This window comes from Labrus bergylta, chromosome 23, assembly GCF_963930695.1.
Source record: "Labrus bergylta chromosome 23, fLabBer1.1, whole genome shotgun sequence".
NCBI lineage: Eukaryota > Metazoa > Chordata > Actinopteri > Labriformes > Labridae > Labrus > Labrus bergylta.
In genome coordinates, this window is record NC_089217.1 from 9014573 (window position 1) to 9039842 (window position 25270).

Below are 25270 nucleotides of genomic sequence, written 5' to 3' on the forward strand. Positions count from 1 at the left end.
TGATGTTTTTAACTGCGAGCTTCAAAGCGGCAGGTGGTCCAGAGAAATCTCCATCTGGGCTAATGTTAAACTTAGGCCTGACTTCACTGACCACACCTCTTGGGACTAACTTTTCAAATCGCTGTGGTTTCCACATTTCTTGGACCCCAGACATGAAAATCACATCGACGCGTTCGGCCATTTGTCCTCTTACTCCTAATCTTCTACTTTTTCTTCATCTTCTGCTGATTCTTCTTCATTCAGCAGTGTTTTGCAAAACATTTCAGCCGTCAGCATTCACACGCATTTTCCGCAGGTAAATGCAATTTTTTCTAGTTGACTTTACTCCTCAAGCAGGAATATGTGAAGCTGTAGCAAACACTTATTGAATAATTGATGTGTTTGGATTCCCAAGCTTATCAACTATCAGCACTTCCATTAAGGCGTTGGCATGATTAATGACACTATAAGCCATATTAAATCCTTGCAAGCCTCTGTGGTCCCAGTGATAGGCCACAGTGCCAGTGGAAATCTATGTATAGCTATAAATGCTCATTTTTTATTTAAATGTTAAAACACAGTTAGGAACCCACCAATCACGTCAGCGGCGATGCACGTGTTTAAGTGGAGCCCCCTTCTCCTCATAAATATTCTTCCCGCGTCTCTTTACCCTATAGGGATTGATATACTACGCAATGCTCTTTGGTCTGTTGGCTGCAAAGTAAGGGAGGAGTATGAGATAGTCATAAAAGTCTAATTGTTTACCCATTTTTTAACAAATATGACGGCGGATTAATGATGTTTTCATTAACTAAGTTCAGACCTTTATTGTCCCTGGAAGAGAAGGGACAATAATTGTCTGAACTTCCGAACTAAATGCTTGGTCATACTAACAATTGCCCAAAACACACTGTTTTTTTTTTTGTGAAAATAAGTAAAGTTATATATTGCAATAACCCTTTAAATTCTCACATCTGGAAATGCAACATGTTTGTACTAACATATTTAAAAGGAATGGGTTTCAGTCACTCCTGCAAAAAAAACCCAACGACCTGGCCTAAAGTCAAACCTTGTTACTGACATGTGCTTCATAACTTTTCCATTTCATCATATATTTCATCCCGATGAAAACATGACATTTTACATTTACATAAAAATCGTATTATTGAGCTCCCACTCATGAAGTAGGAAATAAGTTAAGTGGCATAACAATAATAATAATAATAATAATAACATAATAATGATAACTTTATTTATATAGCACCTTTTAAAAACACAGGTTTACAAAGTGCTTTGACAAACAGCAAAAACAAGAACAAAGCAAACTAAACCAAACACAGAAGAACATTAATAACAGTAAGAACATAACAAATGCAAAATACTAAAAATAATTAAATACAATTCAACAGAAAAGAACCCAAAGTGCACGATACCCAACAGACATATATAACCCGACCATCACAAGAACCATCATAAGAACCCAGGAAACACAAGAACCCAACAACAAGAGCTGAGACCAAGAGGAGCAAAGATTTAAAAATATGTAAGAAACTAAAAGAGCTGAAAAAAAAGAAAAGATAACAGCAATAAGAAGGTAAGAGCAGTAAAATAAATAGAAACAAGTGGTTAAAGGATCAAAAAACCCAAAACTATAATATTAATAAAAATAAAAAGTAAATATAAATATGAAACATAAATAGACAAAGTAAGTAAGATAAGAAATTACCAAGTTAAAACACAAGAGGATTTAAGATATTAGCATAAATACGAGATAAGAGCATAAATAAAAGAACAGTAAGAAGTATAAGAAGATAAAAAATAGTCAAACCAGTAAGAAAAGACATTAAGAAGACGACATCACATAAAAGCAAGTCTGTAAAAGTATGTTTTAAGAAGGGATTTAAAAGAATTGAGGGAATCTGCGGGATCTGCGGAGTCTTACAATGAAAACATGCAATCCATAACACTCATCACACTAATCCTTTTTCTTTTTTTAAATGCCACTGCATCTTTTGAAACGTGCCATAATCTATGGAAGCCCATTTCCGCCAGTAAAAAAAATAAAAATGAAAACAATAAAGTCTCATTATTAGTCATTATTATGACTTTATATCTCATAATTTTGACTTTGTTATCTCATTATTATGACTTTTTATCTCATAATTTTGACTTTTTTTTTTTAATCTCATTTCGACTTTTTATCTCATAATTATGACTTTATTATTTTCATTTTTATTTTTTTAACTGGCGGAAATGGGCTTCCATAATAATCATATTAGGCTATATAAAATTAAATCGTTCAAGACGTTAATAAACCTCGCTGAACTATTAAACTGCAGCTTATGTTTCATTGTAATGAAACAATGGCAATGGTTAAAATCTTAATAGTTTTCTTTTCCTCATGTAGGCTACAAGCAAAAACCGTGGGTCATTACGTCACCACCTTCCCATGCCACCTAGCAGTGGATCTCACTTGTAATTTGCTCACAACGCGGAAGTGTTGTTTCAGCCAATCACAGCAGCGCTTTGCTCGTCTATTGGACACTATCAACATGGCAGCTTTCTGAGTTTTGGAGGAGGGAGCCTGGTGTAAATAAACATAAATTCCCAGTTGTACACAAAGCGACGGCATTCACCCGTGTATGTCCAAGACTTGTTGGACCATAGGAGGAAAATGTCAAGTGACGGAAACAAAAAACAATTCTGGAAAAGAAACGCAGCGAAGGTTCCCGGCAGGTGAGTGACGTGTTACCTCCTGTTAGCTTAGCTTTCAGCTAGCCTTTACTCAACCTGACGCTACACTGTTGAACTCCAAACACAACTTTCAGGGTGCAGAAACGAGCTTGTGTGTGGCACAACACAAAGTTCACGACAGAACCTCCAGTGTCTGTTGTGAATTACGCAGTTTACACCTCCCTAATGTGAGCAGACCAAGAAGAGCTGTGTTGCTAACATTGGCTAACAGTTGAGCAATTAAAACCACACCGCAATCACAGAGTCGTCACTTGTGTTGCAGCAGACATGACGTGAAACCGACTAGCTGTGGTCCTGCAGCAACTCGAAGTCGTTTTCATCACATTTGGTGGAGTGTTTTTAGTGTGACCTAGTGGTGTTTTATTCGCTTAATGTTCTCTGTACTTCCTCAGCATTCAGCATGTGTATGGCGCACAACATCCACCTTTCGACCCGCTTCTTCATGCTAAGTAAGTAAAATGCACCTTTTCTCCGAAGGTAAATGCCACCGTATGTTAGTGGAGAACACTTGGACAATTGGTGTAGTTTGCAATGAACTTTTTATGCTTTTACTTCAGTTGCAAAAAACAAACAAACTGCGTGACACTATTTGAAGTTGACTTTCCTTCAGCACAGCACAAAGGCTTATTTATTTATTTGTTTGGACATGTATGGACATACAGTAACATTGGTGCTGTAACATTTAACCATGCACTGCTCTTAGTGTTTATAGCGAAATGCTTATCTTCCTTCTTCCATCCTAATTCATAATGAGAGTCAGTAGAATACCTTCAGCCTCCTCCCAAACAGGAACCTGGAAGTGTTTGTTTTTCCATCTGACATTTGCAACACAATACTCTCACAATCTGTTATCTCTTCATGTTTTATAAATATATATTTTTATATATTTTTTATTTAACCTTTATTTATCCAGGAAAGTCCCATTGAGATTTAAAACCTCTTTTTCAAGGGAGTCCTGGCCAAGAGTGCAGCAAAAGTTACACAGTCACACTCACAACATACAGACAGCAATTAAAATTATAAAAAAAAAAACAATTGGCAATTAAAATTATAAAAAAAACAATTAGCAATTAAAAGTATTAAAAAAAAATTAGCAATTAGAATTATAAAAAACAATTAAAATTATAAAAAGCAATTAAAATGATAAAAAACGGTTACAAGTGAAGGAGGTTGTCTCAAGTGCTCTCCGCCTGGATTTAAAAGCATTCAAAGAAATCAGTTCAGTTATTTTTACAGTCTTTTTGCAGCGTGTTCCATGTAGAAGGAGCAGAGTAGACGAAAGCCCTTTTTTTCCCAGCTCTGTGCGGGCAAATGGAACAGACAGCAACAACTGATCATGTGAAACGCAAACCGTAAGAATCAACACTTCTCCGTGTGATTAGGTTACAGATGTAGGAGGGCAGTGAGCCCAAGCATAATATTTGACCACATAGGGTTGATTTTGATTTCATTTTTTTTGTTTTCATTGCAAATTTTCAGTCTATTTTAATTTCTCTGATTTATGATGGAAGAAAGCGAATGTTGCCAAGTCCCTTTCTTTGTTATTGTTTCCCTTATCAAAGCACCTTATTCTGTATCCATCCCATTGTCCTCCCAATCTGTTTTTTTCTGAAATACAGAAAAAAAAAAAAAAAATTGGCAGTGTTTCCCCTACCATTATATTTATTGTAGAGATATGATAGTGGATAGAATCCGTAATCAGGGAAAGAAGTCATTTAAGGATTTCTTTCCGATAGAAATGGACAGCTGTCATTAAAAGTAACGCATGAACACCAAGATTCCTTTCAAGTGTTTGTGTCGGCGTGTCCCCCCCGCCCCCCTCCAACACTGTAAACCTAGGGGAAACACTGATTGGGTTTTGCACTTGGTAGAGCAGGCGACCGATGTACAGAGGTTATAGTCCTCGCTGCACTGGTTGCTGGTCGCCAGGAGACACTGTTCTGTGCATGTCATCCACACTCTCTCCCCTCATTTCCTGTCCGCATTCACATGCAATCTCTCTCATTTACATGAGCTTTTTACCTAAAGCTGTGTTAGATCACCCATCAGATTTTTTCCGTGTTGTTTTGATTAAAAAAGGAGCGGTTTTGATTCAGGTCTTAAGATTAAAGGTCTGTAGAGATGACTCACACACACCTAAAAATGTTGTTGTCGCATTTTGTGTAATTACTTGCATCTATTTACTCACCTTTTCCTCTCTACTACACCCTTGCCCCTGCTCCCCATCATTTCTCTTCTTTTACTTGACTCTTATCTTCTTTCCTCATCTTCTGTCTTCTTCTTCTTTGTCCTGAAGCTTAATTAAAGCAGGAAACAAGCTTCCTCCAGCTACACCAAACAAGCCCAAGAAGGCTACCACCTTCCAGGAGTTCGAGAGCATCACGAGTGACGCGTGGGATGTTGGGGACGATGATGACGAGTTGCTGGCCATGGCTGCACAGAACCTTAATATTGAGGTGGTCATGGAGACAGCCAATAAGGTGAACGACGAGATGCTGCGGCTTGTAACAAAACATTCAAGTTTGTCAGTTTTCAAATGATAGGGGCCTCACACAAGATTGAATATGTCATCCAAAAGCAATGCATTCCCATGGATGTAGAGCTCCCTCATTCTTCAAATTTTTTTAATTCTATGTAGAAAATGATCTTTTCCTGACATTGTAAATATGAAAAGTTGTTATAAAATGTGTCCTAAGGTTTTTAAAATGTTTAAATCACTGCTTTCCTTTTGAGATATGTCAATACAGAAGGATGTTTCCCATTATTGATTATGGTCTTTTCATATAAATGTAGAAACATGGAAAATTTCAATGTTCAACTATATGGTTTGCATTTATCAGAAGAAAGAAATACACATCATTACATGTCTCATTTAGTTTATAGTTAACAGCAATCTCTTTTTTTTTTTCTTTTTTTTTTTTCATCCGAGCAGGTGATTGAGAACCACAGCAAGCAACAGGAGAGGCAAAGGCTGGATGACACATCAGAGCTGGAACAGAGAGAAGAGGACACTCAGGAAGAGGTGGCAGAAGAGGAGGAGGAGGATGATGAGGAAGAGGAGGAGGGAGAGGATGAGGAGGAGGAGGAAGAAGATGAGGAGAACAGGTCGGGAGAAGGATACGTAACAAGTCCAGAGGTGTCATTTGCCTCCCAAAGCAGCCATTACACTGATAGCCGCCTGGTGAAGTCCCACAGCGAAGCTCCAATAGGGTCACCTAAAGGTCAGTGAACACAATTTCTCAATGTCCCAAAAAAACGTTCTGGCTCACCTTACTTTTAGCATACCTGTGTATAGGGCCACTATGGAGAGCTGTCTTAAATTGATGGCAGTCCTCACCATTGGCCCTACACCTGTCCTTAAGTTTTACCATTAGTTAAGTTGTTTTCATGGCCTGAGCACCAACAAGGTTTCCAGTTGAAACAGATTACCATTAAATTGTAAATAAAGGTTACGTTCTACAATTTTAAGGACCGCACTTGAACGGGTACTTCATTGAATCCATCAAATTTGGTATGAAACGCCTTTGACTTATGAATGGTAATGATAATTTGGAGTTGTAGAGGGGAGTTATGTTTATATTCTGTGACTGGAGTCAATGCATAGACTCTATGCACTAGATCGCTACGATCTCCATGCACTTAATTAAACGGCTGCATTACGTTTTCTTTTCGTCAGTATGTTCTTCCTTGCTCTTATATAAAGAAATAATGAATACAAATCTTGTATAAAATGGGCAAAGTCTTTATTATATGAAAGCAGCTATTCATCAGCATCAATAAGTCGGGCTGCTCTGTACACACATGAAACAGATGGAGAAATACTCCAATTGAAATGCATCTGTTGCTTTGTTTTTATAGAGTCCTGACTTTTATTTCAAAAGAAATCCCAGGTAGACAACTGTGGAACTACGCTCGCTGTGTTCAGGTTCAGTAAAAAAGAATGTTGTTTACCTGGTTTATCCTGCACCAGATGCATTCAAGCATTCACATTAAACATTGTCAAAGGCTTCCCCTGGCCTCCTTCTAACAACTCTCTTCTGACCTTTCTGTTTCCTCTTCTTGTGTATTTATATGCTGTTCTTTTTCATTTGATATGCTGGCACAAGAGATGGTTGCTTTTTGTTACTTTCTTTTTCCACAAGTATATGATAGCTCAAAGAAGTTCTACAAATGGGTATAGTGGGCAGTTATTACAGGAGCGGTGTGTCTCTTGAACCCTTGAGGCTGTTGAGCCTTTCCAAGCTGTCTTTGGCCTAACTTAATGAAACACCTGTGATGAGATGTGCCCACTAAATAACTCTGTGGATGTGCTAGCCCGCAATGCCCAACTGGTTCCACTTTTGGGTAGAGAGGGCCATTAGGTGTCATGTGGTGGTGTCAGCATTGTCTGTTCCTGGAGTGTAGGTGTGTTGAAGGTGGCAATGCTGTTTTAGTTGTGATTGTCAGTAATGGCCATGTTTGAAGAGAAGATAGTGTCAGCATTGTCAATATCACTCAACGTGAATAAAGGTCATCATTCCAGACTATTCCCTTTTGCTTTCACACAATGCCTCAACCTGACATTATGCAAATAATGTACTAAAGGGCTGGCAGGAAAAAGTCTGCATGACTGGATGAACATATTTTGCCGTTTGCCTTGACACATAAACCACATAAATCCAGCCTTACACTAAATCCAGCCTTATGTCTCGTTTACATTTTTTACAATCATCTGAACAACCTCTGTATCTGTGATGGTGGTGAAGAGGAGGTAACCTCTTCTTGTGTACAAACATTTTTTGACTTACTTACTTGTAACTACAGATGCAGGGGATACCGGGAATGACAAGTGGAAATCACAGTCCTCCTTTATGTTCCTTATAGCTCCTAATATTTAGTTGAATTACCATTACATGGCTTATTTGTATTATGACAAAATTTTGAGTTGTCAATTTCCATTCCAAAAATAAAATCCCCTCACAGTGTGGGATGTGTGATAAAACACTTCCTGAAAATTTGAAGACCCAAATGTCCTACAATTGTCAAGAGGTCATATATGAAAGTGGCTCTAAAAAAAACAGTTACCTACAGTTTAATACTAGTTGTTTTTGTGTGTTTTATAGATTCGACTTTTAAAGTAAGACATAGCAGCTCGCTAAAACTGGAAGTGCAATTTTCAGCTTGCATTTGTTAACTACATTAGTAAACATGAAGCTAATGTTAGAAGATGATGTTGAAATACCTTTACCTTACTACTCATGGTTGAGGTCATTTATCTTTGAAGTATCATCTTAATGCTACAGTACATAGGGCTGTGCCCAAAAAACAGTACAGCAATTTTTGTTTCTGTTTTCATGATATAATATATAATCCCCACCCACATGAAACTTAAAAATCCTCTGCTTAGTATAGTACGCATGTGTGTACTCATTATCATGATTAAAGTATTTTCCATTTTTATTTGTTTAACCTAGGGATTTAAAATATCCACAAGATCCTGTGCAGCATCATTTGAAAGCCTTCTATTGATAGTGTTATTTTATGGAATCCTTCTGATTTGTCCCTAATCTTTGCACTCCCACCAGATGCAGCAGGTGAGCATGCAGCCCTCCACAGACAACGGTCTCTGCCCCACCGGCCGCCAGTAATCCCACTTGTTGCTCGCATGGCAGACCAGAACACATCTGGCACGCCGGCCATGACTGAGAGGGAAGCATCCCGTCTGGATAAGTTCAAACAGTTGTTGGCTGGGCCCAACACAGATCTAGGTAAGAGATACTCATCCTAAAGTTTTCAGTTATCTGGATGTGTGCTTTTGCAGAGTCTTGTTGTTTATCCGTTTCTTTGTCTCACTCTATTTATCTCAGCTTCTGTTAGGTGTTCTTTTCTTTTTTGCCCAGTTAAACTTTCCCTTTTTACCCCCTTGGGCCATCCCTTACTTGTGCCTCTCACTTTTAGCTCGACCACTCTGTCTCCCAGCTGTGCTGCACTTTTAACGATGCTGTGAGTTGGAAAGTCATCCAGCCATCTGGTCATGTAGATTACAAGGGGAAAAATATCACCAACAACAAAGCAAATGACAGGCCTTTGTTCAGACCAAACGACCGGTCTTTATTGTTTATCCAACCCAAGAGACTTGGTTTGTTCCCACTGGCCATGAAATCCTTGCAGACCCCCCCTCTTTAATTGACTTTGTGTCCTCTAAACTTACTTTAGTCAAGTTGATTCACTACATAAAGGTGGTTATCGGGTGAGTTAACGAGCTGAGCATGTTTAAATAGTCAAGTTGAATATTATGATCCAGCCAGCAACCTCTCCTACTAACAGAATGTGATGTGACAACAACAGATCAAGTCTGTATTTAAGTCTTTCTGAATCCATGACGTGCAACATTTGAACAGAGCTGGCTGTTTCTGTTCTGACATTGAGGACTGATTCAGTGTTAACGCAGAACTAGTAACAACTTGGATAAGAAATTGATTTCCTTTAGAGGTGAAAGTGACCCCTTTTATAACTGTTGAAAACAAACTGGCTCTCAAGTTGTCAAGCCAGCATTGCTTGCTGTAAGCTCGGGCAGAGGGTATACTGTATATCAGCAGTGTCTTGAGATGTCATCCCCCATTAGGGCCTGACATCTCAACCCCGCTGTCTAAATTTAGTTAAGTCTCTGTTCCATGATTAGATACCCCAAATTGGGCGAGCCACGCTCCATGCTGTTGGCAGCATGAAAGATGGACTTCATTCATGGGACATAATTAACTAAAAGCTTTGTGTAGGGGGTGATGAGGCTGATATTGGAAGGCAGGGGGGTAGATAAGATAAGACAAGATGGAACATTGAGGATTGGGCAGATGGGGATCTTATCCTGCAAAGTTCACTGTTCTGGAGTATGAATATTTCTTTATTTGTAATACTGATATATTTGTTTTCACAAAGAGAATTACACAGTTAACACATCACTCCTACTACTTCCCATAGCTACTAGTGGACAATTAGTAATACTTTTCAAATGAAGAAAGGAAAAATCCACAGTGATATCATTCTGTAGTGGAGTGGTTTGTTCGTTGTCTTTAAAAAAAAAAATGAAAATAATATACCACAGATATCTTTTGTGAAAGTTATTACTTGTCACCGACATTGGAAACCAATTCTTACCGTTCAATATGCTTTGGAAATGGTGTGTGAGTATGTGTGTGTGTGAGGGAGAGAGAGATTGTGTGATTTGATGTAACCTGGTCAGATACTCCTGAACGTTCTTCATATGAATTGGGTAATGGGAAGCATTAGAAAGCTGACTGTATTCAGGTCTGTGTGACTACACACACTTCCGCACACTTATTCTCATGCCGGTACTCTTGTCTATGCTACATGTCCCATCCCTGCCATCTGGGCCTTCCTGAGCAAGTATAATCCAGGGGGGAGTATTTTTTTACAAGTCCCATTAGTTTATGAGCCACCTGCTCCCTGTTGCCATCACGTTGTCCTTTTTAGATGAGTTCAACTTTTAAGGGTTCTCATAGGAGTCGAGGTGTATAGGAAGGGAGCATTTCGATACATTTGCATTTTGTGTATCCTGATTGTATTATTACTCTGACCTTAGTAACCAAAGAGCCTCAGATGACACTGGGCCAATGCTTGTAACAAAGGAATTAGGGATTGTGTTGATCTACCTTTCAAAGGGTTATATTATCATTTGTAAATGTCTCTCTGAGTCATGATTGTCAATGAGTGAGAAGCATGAGTCCCACCAGCTGTATTTGTTGTCGAAGCTGTGTTTACATCATGTTTACGTGGAAGGAACGGCCTTGTGTATAAAGCTATTTTAGTCAAGGACTAGAGAAAAGAAGAATAACAAATCCTACTCATTGCTTATTTGGATGTCACGTAAGCGTCTTTAGATCACTGTCATTCTGTGTCAATTTATGTGCAATATGAGGCTGAGTTAACCGAAGTGTGCTTCAGAATAGCGGAGGTGTCGCCAAACAGCGGTTTGTTTTGGTTTCATGCTGGTGTTCAAGGGCGACATCTACTGGATCAAAAAGTCAGACATTCTTCCTTTAATGGTTGTTACATCAATTATTTCAAAGACAGTACTGGCACACATTGTAATATTTGAATACATATGATATTTTTATGACTTTTCATTTCAAAATTCAGCATTTCAGTTTAAGCATAGATACTATCATTGTCATATTTAAGGTAAAAGATAAGATTTTTGATTATTGTGCCATGTAGGGTAATGTGAAAACCAATGTGGTGCGGTCTTGTTTTTGGAATTGCCGAGGCAGCTCCTGTTGCTAAATAAATAAATAAATAAAAACCTCAGATTTGGTAAGTTTGTGTGCGTGTGTTGCCAAGATCCTTGTGGTGTTTTGCCCCAGTGGTCGCGCTCCGTTTGAATGATGACTGAATAGTGCATGGCTACGGTCCGTCAAGCGTCTTTCCTCGTGCTCTCATCAGCTCCCTGCTCAGCCAGCACTGACTGACAGCACATCTTTGCTTCTCCCTGTCTTTTATTCTTCTCCGCCTTCATGCAGAAGCAAGCACACAGGCAGGTAGAGTGAGTGACGGGGCAGGTAGACAGGCAGAAATGAAGGAAGTGCAAGCACAAACTTTCACATTTACCTTTCATCACATGTATGCACACTCTCTTGCATACTCAGTGTTAATGTTGTTCCCTAACTTAACTGCTAATACTGCATGGTGGTTTGTAGCAAGAACCTAACTCCTTAATTCCACCAGATGCGTCTTCAGTCCGTCTCTGCTTTTCTATTGCTGAAGGGAATTAAATTAAGAAGCATTCTCCTCTGATTCAAATCAATATGAGGATGAGAATAAATAGGCTAGACGTCTGTCTGTCTCAACCGGCACCTGCTGGCTGTGTGAGAGTGAGCAGAGAGAGGCGATTGTGCTCAGCTGAGAGGAGCCTTTAGTGTTTGATAGATCCAGAGGGTCACTGGAATGACAAGCTGTGTGAGGAAAACTGGAAAACATGCACTTGGATGTTTAGTATCAGTAAATGGACGTTCACACTTTAACAGATCAGCGTTTTAGTGCGTGATGCAAAAGTGCATCTTTGGGTGCATTATAGAGCAATACCGTTTGATAAGTAAAGTGAAAATACAAGTTAAAAGTGGCTCAGTTGGTATAGTCAGTCGCCCCTCAACTGTCGGGGGTTTGATCCCCAGCTCCTGCAGCCAAATATCCGATGTGTCCTTGGTTAAGACACTTAACCCTGAGTTGCTCCCGCTGCTTTGTCAGCGGTGTATGAATGTGTACGAATGGGATTAGATACTTCTGATGGTCACCTTACATAGCAGCCTCTGCCATCAGTGTGTAAATGTCTGAATGGGTAGCTGTGACATCTGGTGTAAAAGTGCTTTGAGTTTAAAATGGTTTGTTGGTGTTAACTGTATTCTCTGAATCTGAAGGGGACAGCTTGTCCCTTGTTACCACAATCTCAGAAATGTTTTTTGGCCACATTGTAAGAAGTACCTGCTGAGCATTGACCACAGATTTGATTTTGAAAACGTCATAAAATGCCTAATTTATTTCAGTTGATATAGGGAATGCCTGTCTCATTCCAAATGCACAATATGAGCCCTGGAGAGTCAAATATGTTTTCTGAGAGGTGAGCAAGCATCACGTTAATGAAATGACATCCGCAATCTAGCCTGTAAGTCAACGATGATCATGTCATCCTGTATGTCTGCTCACTCTGGGAAATTTTTTTTTTTTTTTTTTGTGCTTAAAATGGATCTCTGAGGAGTTGGAGCTGGGAAACTGGTGGCTGTATCGTAAGCATAAAGCCACCGGGACGCATTTTATTTCAGAATGTGACATGCAGTGTATAGGAAGTATAGGAACATTTACCATTTAGCATTTGGTAAAAACTGCAAATACTCTGTAAGGACTTATTGAAGTTTCTGCAAAATGTTTCCTTGGTGAATCTCAAATTGGACCCTCTTGTGTTGTTGTTTTTCAGAGGAGCTACGGAAACTCAGCTGGTCGGGAATCCCAAGACAGGTCCGACCGATTACGTGGAAGCTGCTTTCAGTAAGTTCCCTGTATATCAAACACCGCAGCACACATACTGCACTGGGTTCTGTTAAACAGTCGCCGAAACATTCCCATACAAACACACTCAAACAACAAAAGATTATCTTACACGTCGACCTTTAAGTGAAAACAGATTCAGCAAAGTAACATATGATGGAATGATCATACTGCACGATGATGCAAGGCACACACGCACACAAACTTGTTGTCAAGTTATCTTGCCCAACCCCCTCCTTTAAGACAACACTCTGCTTTTGTTTGTGTGATTTCAAAGTTCAGTTGGTAAAATGAATGGCAAGGCAAAAATAATGTATTCATGAGACACGCAGTTTGTTTACTCATTAAGCCATTGTACAGCTTTTAGTCTGTAGAGAGAAGACTGTCTCTTTGAACGGCGTGACTCTCCCATTAATTACTGCACAGTAGCTAATGTGGCGCAGAAAAGATGTCATTAAGAGTGTGTGTGTGTGTGTTTGGCTGTGTTTAGTATTTGGTGTTGGTTTTGATGCTCTATTGAAGTAAGGGCTCAAACTGTTGTATGAAGTTGCAGAGCATTGGCTTCAGTGTAGGGTAGAGGTTTGATTCTTTGCCCCCCCCCCCCCCGCCAGTCTTGGGGTCAACAGGGTAGCAGTCCGTATTAGTTTGATTGTTGGTAGTCTGACAGATGCATAGATTTTGGCTGCTGTGTTGGTTAGATCTCGAAATGTGGTCGGAATCACTAGAATCAACATTTTTTTAGCCATGTCTAGCATGAGTGACAATATCAGAACATTAGTTGTTTAAATGACTGATGATGAAAAACACACTTACAAACAGGCAGTCAGCTTAAGTGATATATCAGAGAAGATGTGCGTAGATTTGTAATATAGACAGGTGTGTTGCATAGAGTCATCATGCTCTCATAAGAAGTCAAATCTATGGACATTGCAAAAAGTTCTGGATGTTTTTTGATGATACTGGTTAACATATACAACTTTTTGACTGTGTAGAAACACAATATCCATATCTAAAGTTTACTCAGCCCCACTATTATTGTTTTTTTATTCAATTTTAGTTTCCAGAGTTTCATGCAGCCTGAATTATCCCTGGTTGAGATTAAGGTGAATTGTGGGCTGTGAGATGACAGCACTCATATCTTCTGAATTGCTATTACACTTGACTGCATCCTCTGTCCTGTTTGAGGTATGATTTGGCTGAGAAATGGATAGAAGGGATCAAGCTTGACAAAACATATCCTTTGTCTGGCACCCACACGCACACACGTATACACACATTCCGGCCCACAGCCCACACTGTATTCAATAAACTTTGCAGTGGTACCTTATAAAAAAAAAAAACACTCCAATGGTGTCCCCGGTGCCCTTCTGCTGTTCGCCAGTGAGACCCAACTTATTTGATTTTCCCTCCCCTCCAGCAGTCACGCTTGAGCCATGCTCTCTGACAAAAATGAGGAAAGAGTTTGCCCCACTGAGGAAGGACAGAGCTTGGTAATGCTCCTCCAAATGGCCCGTGTTTACCACCACATCCCAGAAATGTCCATAACTGTCTCTACCACTATTAGCGTTGAATAAAATAAGTAGGCGGACAAAAGAAGAAACCTTGCTGAGAGGAATGGAGCCAATTCTTGCCTCATTGGGCATTTCTCTTCATCATATTTTCTGGCACTCTTGCGCCAGCAGTGTGCACCAAAAGCCGTCTGCCAGGCCAGCTCGCCTTATTGTTTGTTTAATTTTGCTCGAGAAATGGAGTTACAGCAAAGTCCCGGGGAGCAAACCTCAAAGATTCCCCCTCCACTTCTTTCAACTATGCCGCCCAGCCAATTCCAATCCCAGTAGTTGAAGCGCCCAGACAGGGAAAGTTGGTTGGTGTCATAGTGAGGATATGGGGTTAAGTGTGAGCCATAGGTGGAAACGAATCCTGGCCTCCTTCGCAGTGGATTCCACCTTCCTTTTGTAACCGAGCATCCAGGACAGTGCGGTGGATCCTAACTGTCGTTCCTGTTAGCTCCCCACTGAGCCTTGGCCTACTGGATCTATGTTTGAGCACAATTGCCCGCTGGATTGTGTTGGATGTAAAGTGGTGGGAGAGGAGAAAACTAACTGGCTGTGGAAATATTGATTAGGCCAAAGGGTAATTTGATAAGTATCAATCAAGCTGTTACTTAGCAATAGAACACATAATTACATTTCTTGACAGAACATTTCAATATATATTTTTTTCTCATATGAAGGAGACCACATGCTCAGGGTGGCAGCATACAGTTGGTAAAAACATGTGTTCATTTTCAAGTGTGTGCATCTTACATGAACACATCCAAAGATCTTAGAAGTCCCATTCGAAGCTGTTGCCATTGTACTGAAATCTTTGGTTTGTAAGTCTGTGGAAAACACATACTCTGCATTTAACTTACTCTACGCGACTATTAAATAATGGTTTCCTCAGAAGTGGAGTTTAGTGCAAAGCAGCTGCGCAAACTGCTTACAGGGCAGAATCAGTTCCTCCTTCAGATTACAGAGCAGACTGTTACTGTATAACTGATTAAATGTTTTCCTTTCATTTCTTTTCTCAAACTCTAGGGCCTTGATTGCAAAGCATTCTGTAATGGAACATTCTAACCATTCACTGCATTCACATGGGATGATGAATTCTGGTTATCATATGAGCTCAGCGGTTCAAATGTAATATCAGGATCAGAAGAACTATCAGAATTTTGAACTCCACAGGGTGGCAGTCTTGCTCCTTTGGGGAAATCTTATTTAGCTTAGAGCCTGTTCTGCATGTTTCTAATTAATTGAACTGTTAATGGTCGAATGTCCAAAGTTGCTTGGCTGTGCTCAGCTCAATAAGATAATTAATCTGAACTATTCATGGATTGCCCAAGTGTTCATTAAACAAATATATTCCAGTTTGTTAGAAGAATGATCTGAAACAAAACAAATGGGGAAGAAGTTTGTATGGCCTTCAAGACGAGAAGCAGCTCTCTGTAGATAAACAGATAAAATGATGCTGAAAATCGATTCCTAATTTCTTGTGTCCTTTTCCTTTTGTCTCTCACTTTGTCTTAGGGTTACCTACCAGCTAACGCAGAAAGAAGAGAAAGTGTCCTACAGAGGAAGAGACAAGAATATTTTGGCTTCATCCAGCAATACTATGACTCGCGCAATGACGAGCACCATCAGGACACATACAGACAGGTAAACCCCCGCGAGACACACAAAGCCATGCTGAAATTTCACATAACTTGGAACATAGACAGATGCAAAACAAGGCTTAATGTCCCGAACAGAAGTGATTGTTGTTTTTTGGGGCTCAGTGGTAGAGTCGGTCCCACAGCTCTCACAGTCACGCGTCAAAGTGTCCTCGGGCAAGACACTGAACCCCAAACTGCTCCCACTGACGCGTCAGCAGCGTGTGAATGAGAATGACTGCGGTTAGTAAACACTGATGGCCACTTTACATAGCAACCTCTTGCCATCACCGTGTGAATAGGTACGTGTGACCTGCGGTGTAAAAAGTGCTTTGAGTAGATAGATGGCTGGCAAAGCACGATACAAAGTAAAAGTCCATTTACCATTGACCTTTTTTTTTTTCCACCCATCAAAGTCAGGACACATGGCTTTCTATGCATGTTTGTGTATGTTTGCTTCGAATAACATGTTTTTTTTTACAGGATTTGGCCTGGCAGTCAGGATAACTCAAACCAGTCATGTACCCCAGTCTGTCTTTTGGTCTGTGTTTCTGTCTGTTATCTCCCCCAAAAGTTACCTTTAATATGAAAGGAGAGAACTTCTCATATAAACTATTCTTCACTGTGCAAAAGAGCTGGTGTTATTTTGATGACATGGCAGCACATGTTCATATCATTCTCATGTTTTGTCTTTGTATTGGTCTTTGTTCATGTGTGTTCATCTTGAGACCGTCTACACACTCCGTCTTTCTCCACCGTTTGTGTCTCTTCTCCTATCTGTCCATCAGTCTCTTTCATATCTCTGTGACTGCTGTTGGTAACTTGCCTAAACAGCTTGTGTGCGTAAACATTTACATATGGATGTAGCTTTTGTAGGAGACCCAGCTTGCACGGCAAGCTTTTTGAAATACTGCTGCCTTTCTAAACACACACACAGATTGAACGTCTGTAAACAGAATCTAGCTTTGCTCTATTTTAAGCTATCAGAAGATAAAATGAACGTCCTGGTAGTTTATTGGTTAAAACAGGAGCTGGAGTTGTGATATAATTCTACTGTAAAATCTTCATGAAACCATTTGCGGCCACCAGAGGGCAGAACAACTTCAGAAATAAAACACATGTACATTTACAAGAGAAGCAGATCATGATGGTGTTAGGTTGAGAAGCAGCGGCACGCTAGCAGTAGATACCTGCTGTTTCATTTGGGATAGTAGGAACTCGAAACACAACATTCAGCAAATTAAAACAATGGACTAAATGCGCCTACAAAGTGCAGGGTATAGAGGGAATTATTGTGGCTGTTCTCACTGACATGTTCCTTTTCCACCTGAGGCTTCTGTTTACTAGCTGACATATCTGGCCAAAAGAGATTTAATGAAGAACATTGAGAACAAGTTCATGAAGGGGACATCTACATTGGTACTCTTGTTTTAGTGTGTGTGTGTGTGTGAGATGTGATTGTGTGTGTGGGTTAGTATGTATGCGTTTAACACATTTTTCTCCCGTGTTGCTGTCAGATCCACATAGACATTCCTAGGATGAGTCCTGAGTGTTTGGTGCTGCAGCCAAAGGTGACAGAGGTAAGGTGGACAGAGCAGACAGTACTGTGAATACAGTTCCATCCCAAGTACTGTCCGTCACAAGCCACACACGCTCTAAAGACAGTCTGCCAGTCCCGTCTGAACCACTTTAGCTGGCTTTTGCTCCAGCTGCCGTCGTGCATCCGTCTGACTCCCTTCTGACCAATCTGCCTGCCTGTCATTTGTTCATCTGTGGGGTAGACAATCTGAAATGTTGTAAGTGTGGTCCCACTCAAATATACTGTCTGTACTTTCAAGCAAAGAGAGCTACAACTCAGTCTTAACTGGTAAAGACGGGACCACACCTACTATCTTATTTCAGAAAGAGTAACCCCTGTCTGCCTTCAATCAAGGACACCAATCCACTAACTGTTGCTCTTCTCAGCCTTCATTACTGTCTGTATTTGCCAGATCTGTGCTAACCTGCCCGTTGCTTCAGTGTTTGTCTTTTTTCTCCCTCTTTCTCTCTCTGCAGATTCACATTGACATACCGAGAACTAATCCCCTTATTCCTCTCTTTCAACAAGCTTCTGTCCAAGAGGTGAGACAACCCCCCCCCCCCCCCTTTGCACACGCACACGCACACACATGCACACTATTTGGGTCTAGATGCAAGTAAAATGAGAAATCATAAAATTAGCTGAAAAAGGTAAGTGCTGTTTGAAAGCGTGTGTAAACTGTATGTTTTAAACATCCATCCATGGGGAGGGAAAAAGATGGCTTCTGATGTTGTTCATTTATTTTTCAACCCAGTCAGAAAAGTTCCATAATTAGGTTCAGGTTTGAGCCCTGGAGCCTCTGACCAATAGGTGAAGGCAATAACACACATGTACACTCCTGAGAAAATATAACATCATGTGTGCGTGTATGAACATGAAAAAAGAATACTCTGCAGTGCAATACACACAAGTCAACACACACCTACACACACACAATTCAAAATGTAGAAGGGTGCCTCCTATCTGAAGTCTGTATGTATTGCTTCTGTGTACGGCCGCTGTATTTCTCCTCATCTCTTTTTTCCCCCCTTCTTCTCTATCTCATCCCAAATCACCAACGTTTCCCTCTTTTGCATGCTTGATAAATGCTTCCAACATAAATTGAAATACTCCATTAGCTTGCCCCCATGTATTTAGCTATGGAACAGACGTCAATGCACCTAAAATAGAGTATTGAAGTTTAACAGTTATACTTTATGTTGCGTCACCTTGTATACATATTCACTTGTCTGACTGCGACAGCTTGTTTGCTCGATGGGGCTTTGATGAGGAAGGAGGTGTGAGATTGAAACCAGGAGAGAATTAGACGTTTTCAAACTCGACTGCCTAACATTTTCCAAGCGATGCAATTTCTGTGGCCGTGATTTCTTTTAGTTTAAATAAAGAAAAATAGGTGTATTAAATAATTGACAGAAAACATGACATACCCTCCCAAATAAGGAAGTGTTGTAGCTCTGTGGGTAGAGCAAGGTGTGGGAGAGTTTGTGGAAGTTTATGAGGAACTCTCTTTGATCCCCAGGATAAAGAAACAAGATTATTCAAACCTCCCCTTATTCATTTAGGCTTACAACATTAACAGCCATCCATGATGGAGTTTATCGCAGTGGCAGCCGGCTTGTCAAATAAACACAGTGGTTCCCACACATAGACGATACTTGGGCTATGTTTCCGACCTGTTTTTATTAAATTTTTTCATTCATTCATAAAATTACTGCGTGCACAAGAGTGAGAGCGGGCGACAGAGACCTCGCAGAGTGCTGACAGGCGAGCCGTTTTTTTTTTTTTTTTTTTTTTTAAACTTCCCTGTCGACTCCTGTGGAGGGATAAAAGTGCAGAATCACATCAGCAGAGAGAGAGACAGAGGGAACGATGAGGTCCACTGTCCGTACATCCCTCTTGGATATGCACCGCTGTTGCGGAGAGCTTTGTGCAGTGACATGCGCACGTTACCACGTTAAACAAACAACAACAACCTAATTGACATTTAAATGGTTGGTGATTTTAGCAAACGTTTAGTGTTTTTCTAAACATTTAGCGTTTAAACGTTTAGAAGTCACACCTCTAATCAAGATTTATTTGAACCCCAATTCTAATGACATAATGAGGCCTTATGTCACTTTAAACATGCATGTTTGTTAGAGATCCTTTTTTGAGGGAAATGTATTGTCAGTTAATGATTCTTTCATTTAAAGGGCATTTTGACTAATTCAAAGATTGAAAGTTATTTCATTCTAAATGTTGGCTTACTTTTCTCCTTCTTTGTTTCATATCACTGTTAATCGACTGTGTAGTTGTGGGTAACCTGTGTAATTTATACATTTTTTTTATGTGTGCAAACTGCTGTTTACACACTATGTTTCTGTGTGTTTGTGTGTGTGTTTTGAAAGATTTTTGAGCGCATCCTGTTTATCTGGGCCATCCGCCACCCAGCCAGTGGCTACGTGCAAGGCATCAATGATCTGGTCACGCCATTCTTTGTCGTCTACGTCTTTGAGTACATCGGTGAGTGCCATCACTCTCTCCTTCTCCTTTTCACTTAAAACAATTAAATGTTTCCTTTGTGATATTGATTCAAGGATCAGTCAACATTTTTAAATGCACATGTATTGTAAGTGCTTCTATAGCAGTACATACCTTTACAGCTCCTAACACCTTGGGTCCAACACTATCTGAAGCAAAAATACTTTTTGATATTCACTGGGAACTCTTTAACCATTATTGGAATCACAATACAGGTTCAAAGAAGCTGAAAAAATAAACAAAAGCAGCCTTACATCTGTTTTATTGATGATGTAATATGATTGAAATACATATTTGACAATATAGGAAGGACATTCCAGGCTGGATTAGAACCTGGCAGATCATGTCAAGAAATGTACATTTCTATTTTCTCTTTCATTATTATCTTTTTACCGAACTAACATGTTTTCTCTCATCTAATTGAAATCAGTTGAAGGCCAAAGGATCTGTACAGTAGCCTTGGAAACGTACAAATTTATGAGCTCATGTTTTATTTAACAGATGTGTCTGTTTTTCTCAGACAGATGTCAGGCTGGTCTGATATCTGTAAGTGTGATAACAATAGTGTTTCATCACTGATGACATGTCAAATGACCATGGATGATATGGAACTAGAAAGGAAAAAGATGGATCTTTAAAATAGCCGGATCTACTGTACGTTTATTTTACTCTCAAAGAAATAATCCATTCATTTGAACATTTGAATTTGTAGCAGTGGTGGAAATAGGTACCTAGACATTTTTACCAAAGAAGAAGTAGGAATATGAAAGTTTTTTGTAATAGTTATCCCACACATTAACAAAAAGGTACGATACCCTCCTCCGTTATCCATTGAATGTGGCGACCTTCGGTGTTAAAAAATAAAGCCGTTGCAAAAGTTCAAAAACCTGCAGTTCCTCGAGTGTCCACTTGAGGCCGGCTGCAGAAGCTCCAGAAGTCACATACACACCCATTCAAAAATTGCTATTTTTACAGCAGAAATACATGTTTACGGCCTTGTTCAAAAAGAAAAAAAGACACATACACAGGTACTGTTGTACAGAACAACCTAACAACCTTGGTCTAGCATTGCAGGGCTTGTTCAGCTGCCATGCGCTCCATTTACTTATTCATTATGCAACGTGGAGTCATGGCGCAACGTATTTACCACTCCGACTTCTCAGCATTTTCCTTACTTCCCCCTTTTCTTTCTGTCACAACTTTCATTAACACCTGAGTGTTAATCCAAATTGAAAAGTTCCAATTGAAAAGTTCCTATCGAAAAGGTCTTTTGATGCTGTTGAAGGAACAATGCCAGTAAAGTTGTTTTTGTATCCACCTGGCCCGTTAAGCAATCTAGCAGCCCTAGCTTGTGTCAAAGGAGGAATTGATTTAGTGAGTCTGTCCGTCTTGTTCTCTAACTGTTAGGCATTGCTACACTTTTGTTTTCTCCCTATCTCCCAAAGTGTTTTCCCTCTCCCATTAGCAGACAATAGAAGTGATCTAATCAAGGGAAAAATGGGCCACGACTGGCCAAAGATCTAGCCAGTCCTCCTTTAATTTGGTGAGACTATTGATCTTTGAATGGATCCATAACGTAATCTGCATGCCAGTGTCTTAAGTATGGATCCACTCTGAAGGAAGATGAGAACGAGGGAGCGAGCTATTGAAACAGAAAGGGAATCAAATTGTGTGTGTAACAAAATTCAGAGTTAAGTGTTTGACAACTAGGCATGGAAGAGATCCACTGCTATACGACAGATATAGATGTTAGACAGAGTATTTCTTAGCGGATTCAAAGGAAAAGGGATATGTCATGGAGAATGACAGACTAAGAAATGGGCAAAACAAAATTTTAAGTGAAAATGGACCAGCTGTCAAGGTGCAACATTGCCCAGTCAGGCCTTCCTCTTCCTATCCACTAAGAGATGAATGGTCTATCGCTATATACTTGCTACATTGTACTGCTCAATTTTATGACAAATCCAGCAATCAAGTGTTTCGTGTGTTTCTTTAAATTCCTTTTTACAATCTACTTAACCAAATTTTCAAATACCGGTACTCTGACTCAAGGAGTGACATTTTTGTTCTAAATTTCTGATATCAGTTTTCTGACATGTAGAACTTCACCGGGATAGTTTTTTTTAGTAATTGACTAATTGGTGTTTTTAAGCCTTATAACAACAAACACTTCAAATGTGCTTATTTTCAAACAGGAAGTTAAGTACCCTTAGCTTAAGACAGTCAAAAGTCCAAAATAAGAGCATAACGAAATCCTTTTTTTATTATGCCTCTTTATAACATAGGTCATATGATGATGAGTGGTGACAGGCATCACAGATCTCAAGGCTTGGAGCCCCCCCCCCCAAAAAAAAAGAAAGAAAAGAAAACAAACAAATTTTCTTTTTAGTATATAACTACATTTCCCTACTACATACACACATTGATATACTTCCAAAAATCAAATACAAGCAGTTCAATAAACCTGAACTCTCTTTTTATTTAATACGTGTTTTTAAATATTTTAGAATGGGTTGTAGGTCGTATTTTCGAATAATTTGTCCTTTATTATTAATTAAACCGGGAGGGGAAATTCAATTTTACACTCTGTCTAATGAACATGAACACAAACATAGGTCGGAATTTACACACATGCACAAACAGGATCCTATGGACATGCATTAATGGAGAGGTTTCAGAGTGAGGGGGCTGCCCACAGCGAGCGCACCAGAGCAGTTTTGGGGTTCAGTGTCTTGCTCAAGGGCACCTCGGCAGTGCTCAGATAGTGGACTGGTACCTCTCCAGCTACCAGACCAACTTCTGGACTTGGTCCGTGCCTGTACTTGAACCGGCGACCCGCCGATTCCTAACCCAAGTCCCTACAGACTGAGCTACAATCAGTAGTGTCTAACAGTAGATTACATTGCATTATGTACATCAAGCCTGATCTTATTCACATGTGTTACCACAGAATCTTACGTTCCTGCTGAAAAAAAGCAACAGCGCTCTGAACTGATCAAGAGAAATCGTTCTGTCAAAAAATTATTAATGTTCTGTGAATAATTGCAGGGGTTATTGAATATTTTTAGATGAAGTTAATTACTTGACTATATAAGGCAATCAGTTGAATCTCTTCAAAGCTGAGAGACGCCTCAGCTTGCTCCCAGCTTCTATTTATTCTTCTCTCTTTTTGATTTTGGGGGGTGGGGGCCGTTTTATCAATCAGTCACCAGCAAGATGTGTTCCGCTTTGACCTGATGCAATTGGAGGCAATTGAAACTGTCATCTTACCTGCTGCTGCAATGGCGGTGTGTTGGGTTACATCATGACTTTGTGTACTTACATGTATGTACACGCATGCACCAAGTCCCAGGCAGACAATAAACATAGCACAGACCCCTGCACACCTCTCAGATATGTTTGCAGGTTTAAAACAATGAAGTCATAGTCAGACGTAATAGAAAGGCTTTGGAATACCAAAACATGTTTTTGTAACAAGGTCAGACAATATGGTGTCTCTCTCACCACTCTCTATTATGACTGCTGTGTGATCAAATGTGTCAGCTGATGCTCATAATACATATCACTGCTCCAAATGTTTTTTCCTGCAGCCAGATTAAACACTGATAATTCCTACGATGCATCACAATCTGGACGTAGAGGATTCTTCATCGATGCCAGGACTAAACAGAATTGATGCTGAGCATGGTATGCAATTAGCATCTGCCTCCTTCCAAATGCTGGTGTTTTGTGCAGTGACACCATCTTTGTAGGCAAAAGGCCAAAGAGGAGGGGGTTTCTGGAGATACCTGTTGCTGCTGTGATGGTGCTTTGCTTCAGCACCAGGCGCTGTCTACTGTCTGCAGCGCTGCTCACACACTGTTCAGTGGCGGGAATGTTGGTGTCCCATACTGATTATCATGTCGTTGTTGTTAAGGACATAGTAAAAGAAATATAAGTGACAATTGAAATGATCTTGCAGGCCAGATATTAACCCCTGATTCACAAAAAAAAAAAAAATGCGGAAAAAAAGAAAGAAAAAGGGATGGTGAGATAATACTACATTCTGCGCTAATGAGCCACCCTTCATTATCATGGTGGGATTTCTTTTAGTTGCTTGCGTCTCATATTGAAGGTGGAAACTTGATTGTGACATATTTGGATTCTGCACACAAATTGAAAGTCATTCAATTCATTGATTTACGGTGAACAATTTCTGTAAATGATAAGCAATTGGTGCAGAACTTCATGTGATCAAATTGCCTTTGGATGGTGAACTCTTGGAGTTGAAACTTGAATCTTTCTTTTCTTCCTTCTTGTGATTTATCTAAGGCCAACAGTGAGTTGTCAAGCAGGACTGTTTTTTATTACAATTTGCTCTCTGCAAAGACACTTGATACACACACACACACACACTTTCTGATTACATCAGGCTAAACTAGCTCGTTTATCATCTTACATCACATTACCTTGTGGCCCATAGTGGAATAGGGCAGATGGCAGCGCTGGCACGAGTTTGTCATGTGTACTTACACACATGCACGCTCCTGTGTATGTAGACGCCTGCACTCGGTCTCCGGAGGTGTAACCCTGCTCGGCATTGCCAAGCTGGGCCAAGTGCTCGCAGCTGGCAGCGACCAGGCAGTTGGTCTCTCTGGACAAGTTGCCCCCTGCGCCAGGACAAACAGGAAATAAACCCTGCGGCCTGGCAGGAAACTGGCTCTGTAGCCAATGGGAAGGGAGGTGAGAGAGGGGCAGAGGAGAGGGAGGTAATTGTAGCGGAGTTGTGAAATTGCTGTGTAGGAGTAGTACAGGGATCAAGGGGAAAGGGATACAGATAGAGGGGGTTAATATTAGTGCACCAAAAGAAACTATCAGATGAAAGTTAGAGAGCTGGAAGTGGATTATTAAGTGAAGAGAGATGAAGTAGCAGATGTCAAATTATCTGTGTGCTGTCCATGTGCTTATGCCAGTTTGATCACTACATTCCCCTCTGCTGAAGCCTGTGTTGTGTATACACAAGTTTGTGTGTCACTAGCATTTGGCTGTTCAAGACTGAATTTGTTTAAGAGTAGTTTTTTTTGTCATCACGTCCCCAAAGGGCCACAGGGGGCACTGTTGCTTTGTCAACAGGCAGCACTGAGGATAAGCGTTCCCTGCTGCATGGCCTCTCCCCTTCTTAGCCCTTCCTCTGCCGTGTCCTTGCTATTGTGATGAGCTGCGCCCAATTCCAG

General features: G+C 40.2%; 1 protein-coding gene across 5 annotated transcripts in view; it reads left to right on the forward strand.

Moving 5' to 3' along the window:
• The first annotated feature begins 2493 nt into the window (after positions 1-2493).
• tbc1d22a (TBC1 domain family, member 22a) overlaps positions 2494-25270 on the forward strand; it is a 46518-nt gene continuing 23741 nt past the window's right edge. The window contains exons 1-10 of one of the 5 annotated variants that reach the window (XM_065951371.1): positions 2495-2715; positions 3126-3182; positions 5030-5213; positions 5666-5954; positions 8298-8480; positions 12698-12768; positions 15837-15965; positions 17476-17538; positions 18014-18079; positions 19925-20039. In XM_065951371.1, the coding sequence (XP_065807443.1) occupies positions 2654-2715; positions 3126-3182; positions 5030-5213; positions 5666-5954; positions 8298-8480; positions 12698-12768; positions 15837-15965; positions 17476-17538; positions 18014-18079; positions 19925-20039 (1219 nt within the window). In that variant the 5' untranslated portion in view covers positions 2495-2653. Of the gene's footprint in view, positions 2716-3125; positions 3183-5029; positions 5214-5665; positions 5955-8297; positions 8481-12697; positions 12769-15836; positions 15966-17475; positions 17539-18013; positions 18080-19924; positions 20040-25270 lie in introns of all 5 variants that reach the window. The other 4 variants (XM_065951372.1, XM_065951375.1, XM_065951373.1 and 1 more) reach the window with 4 other exon arrangements.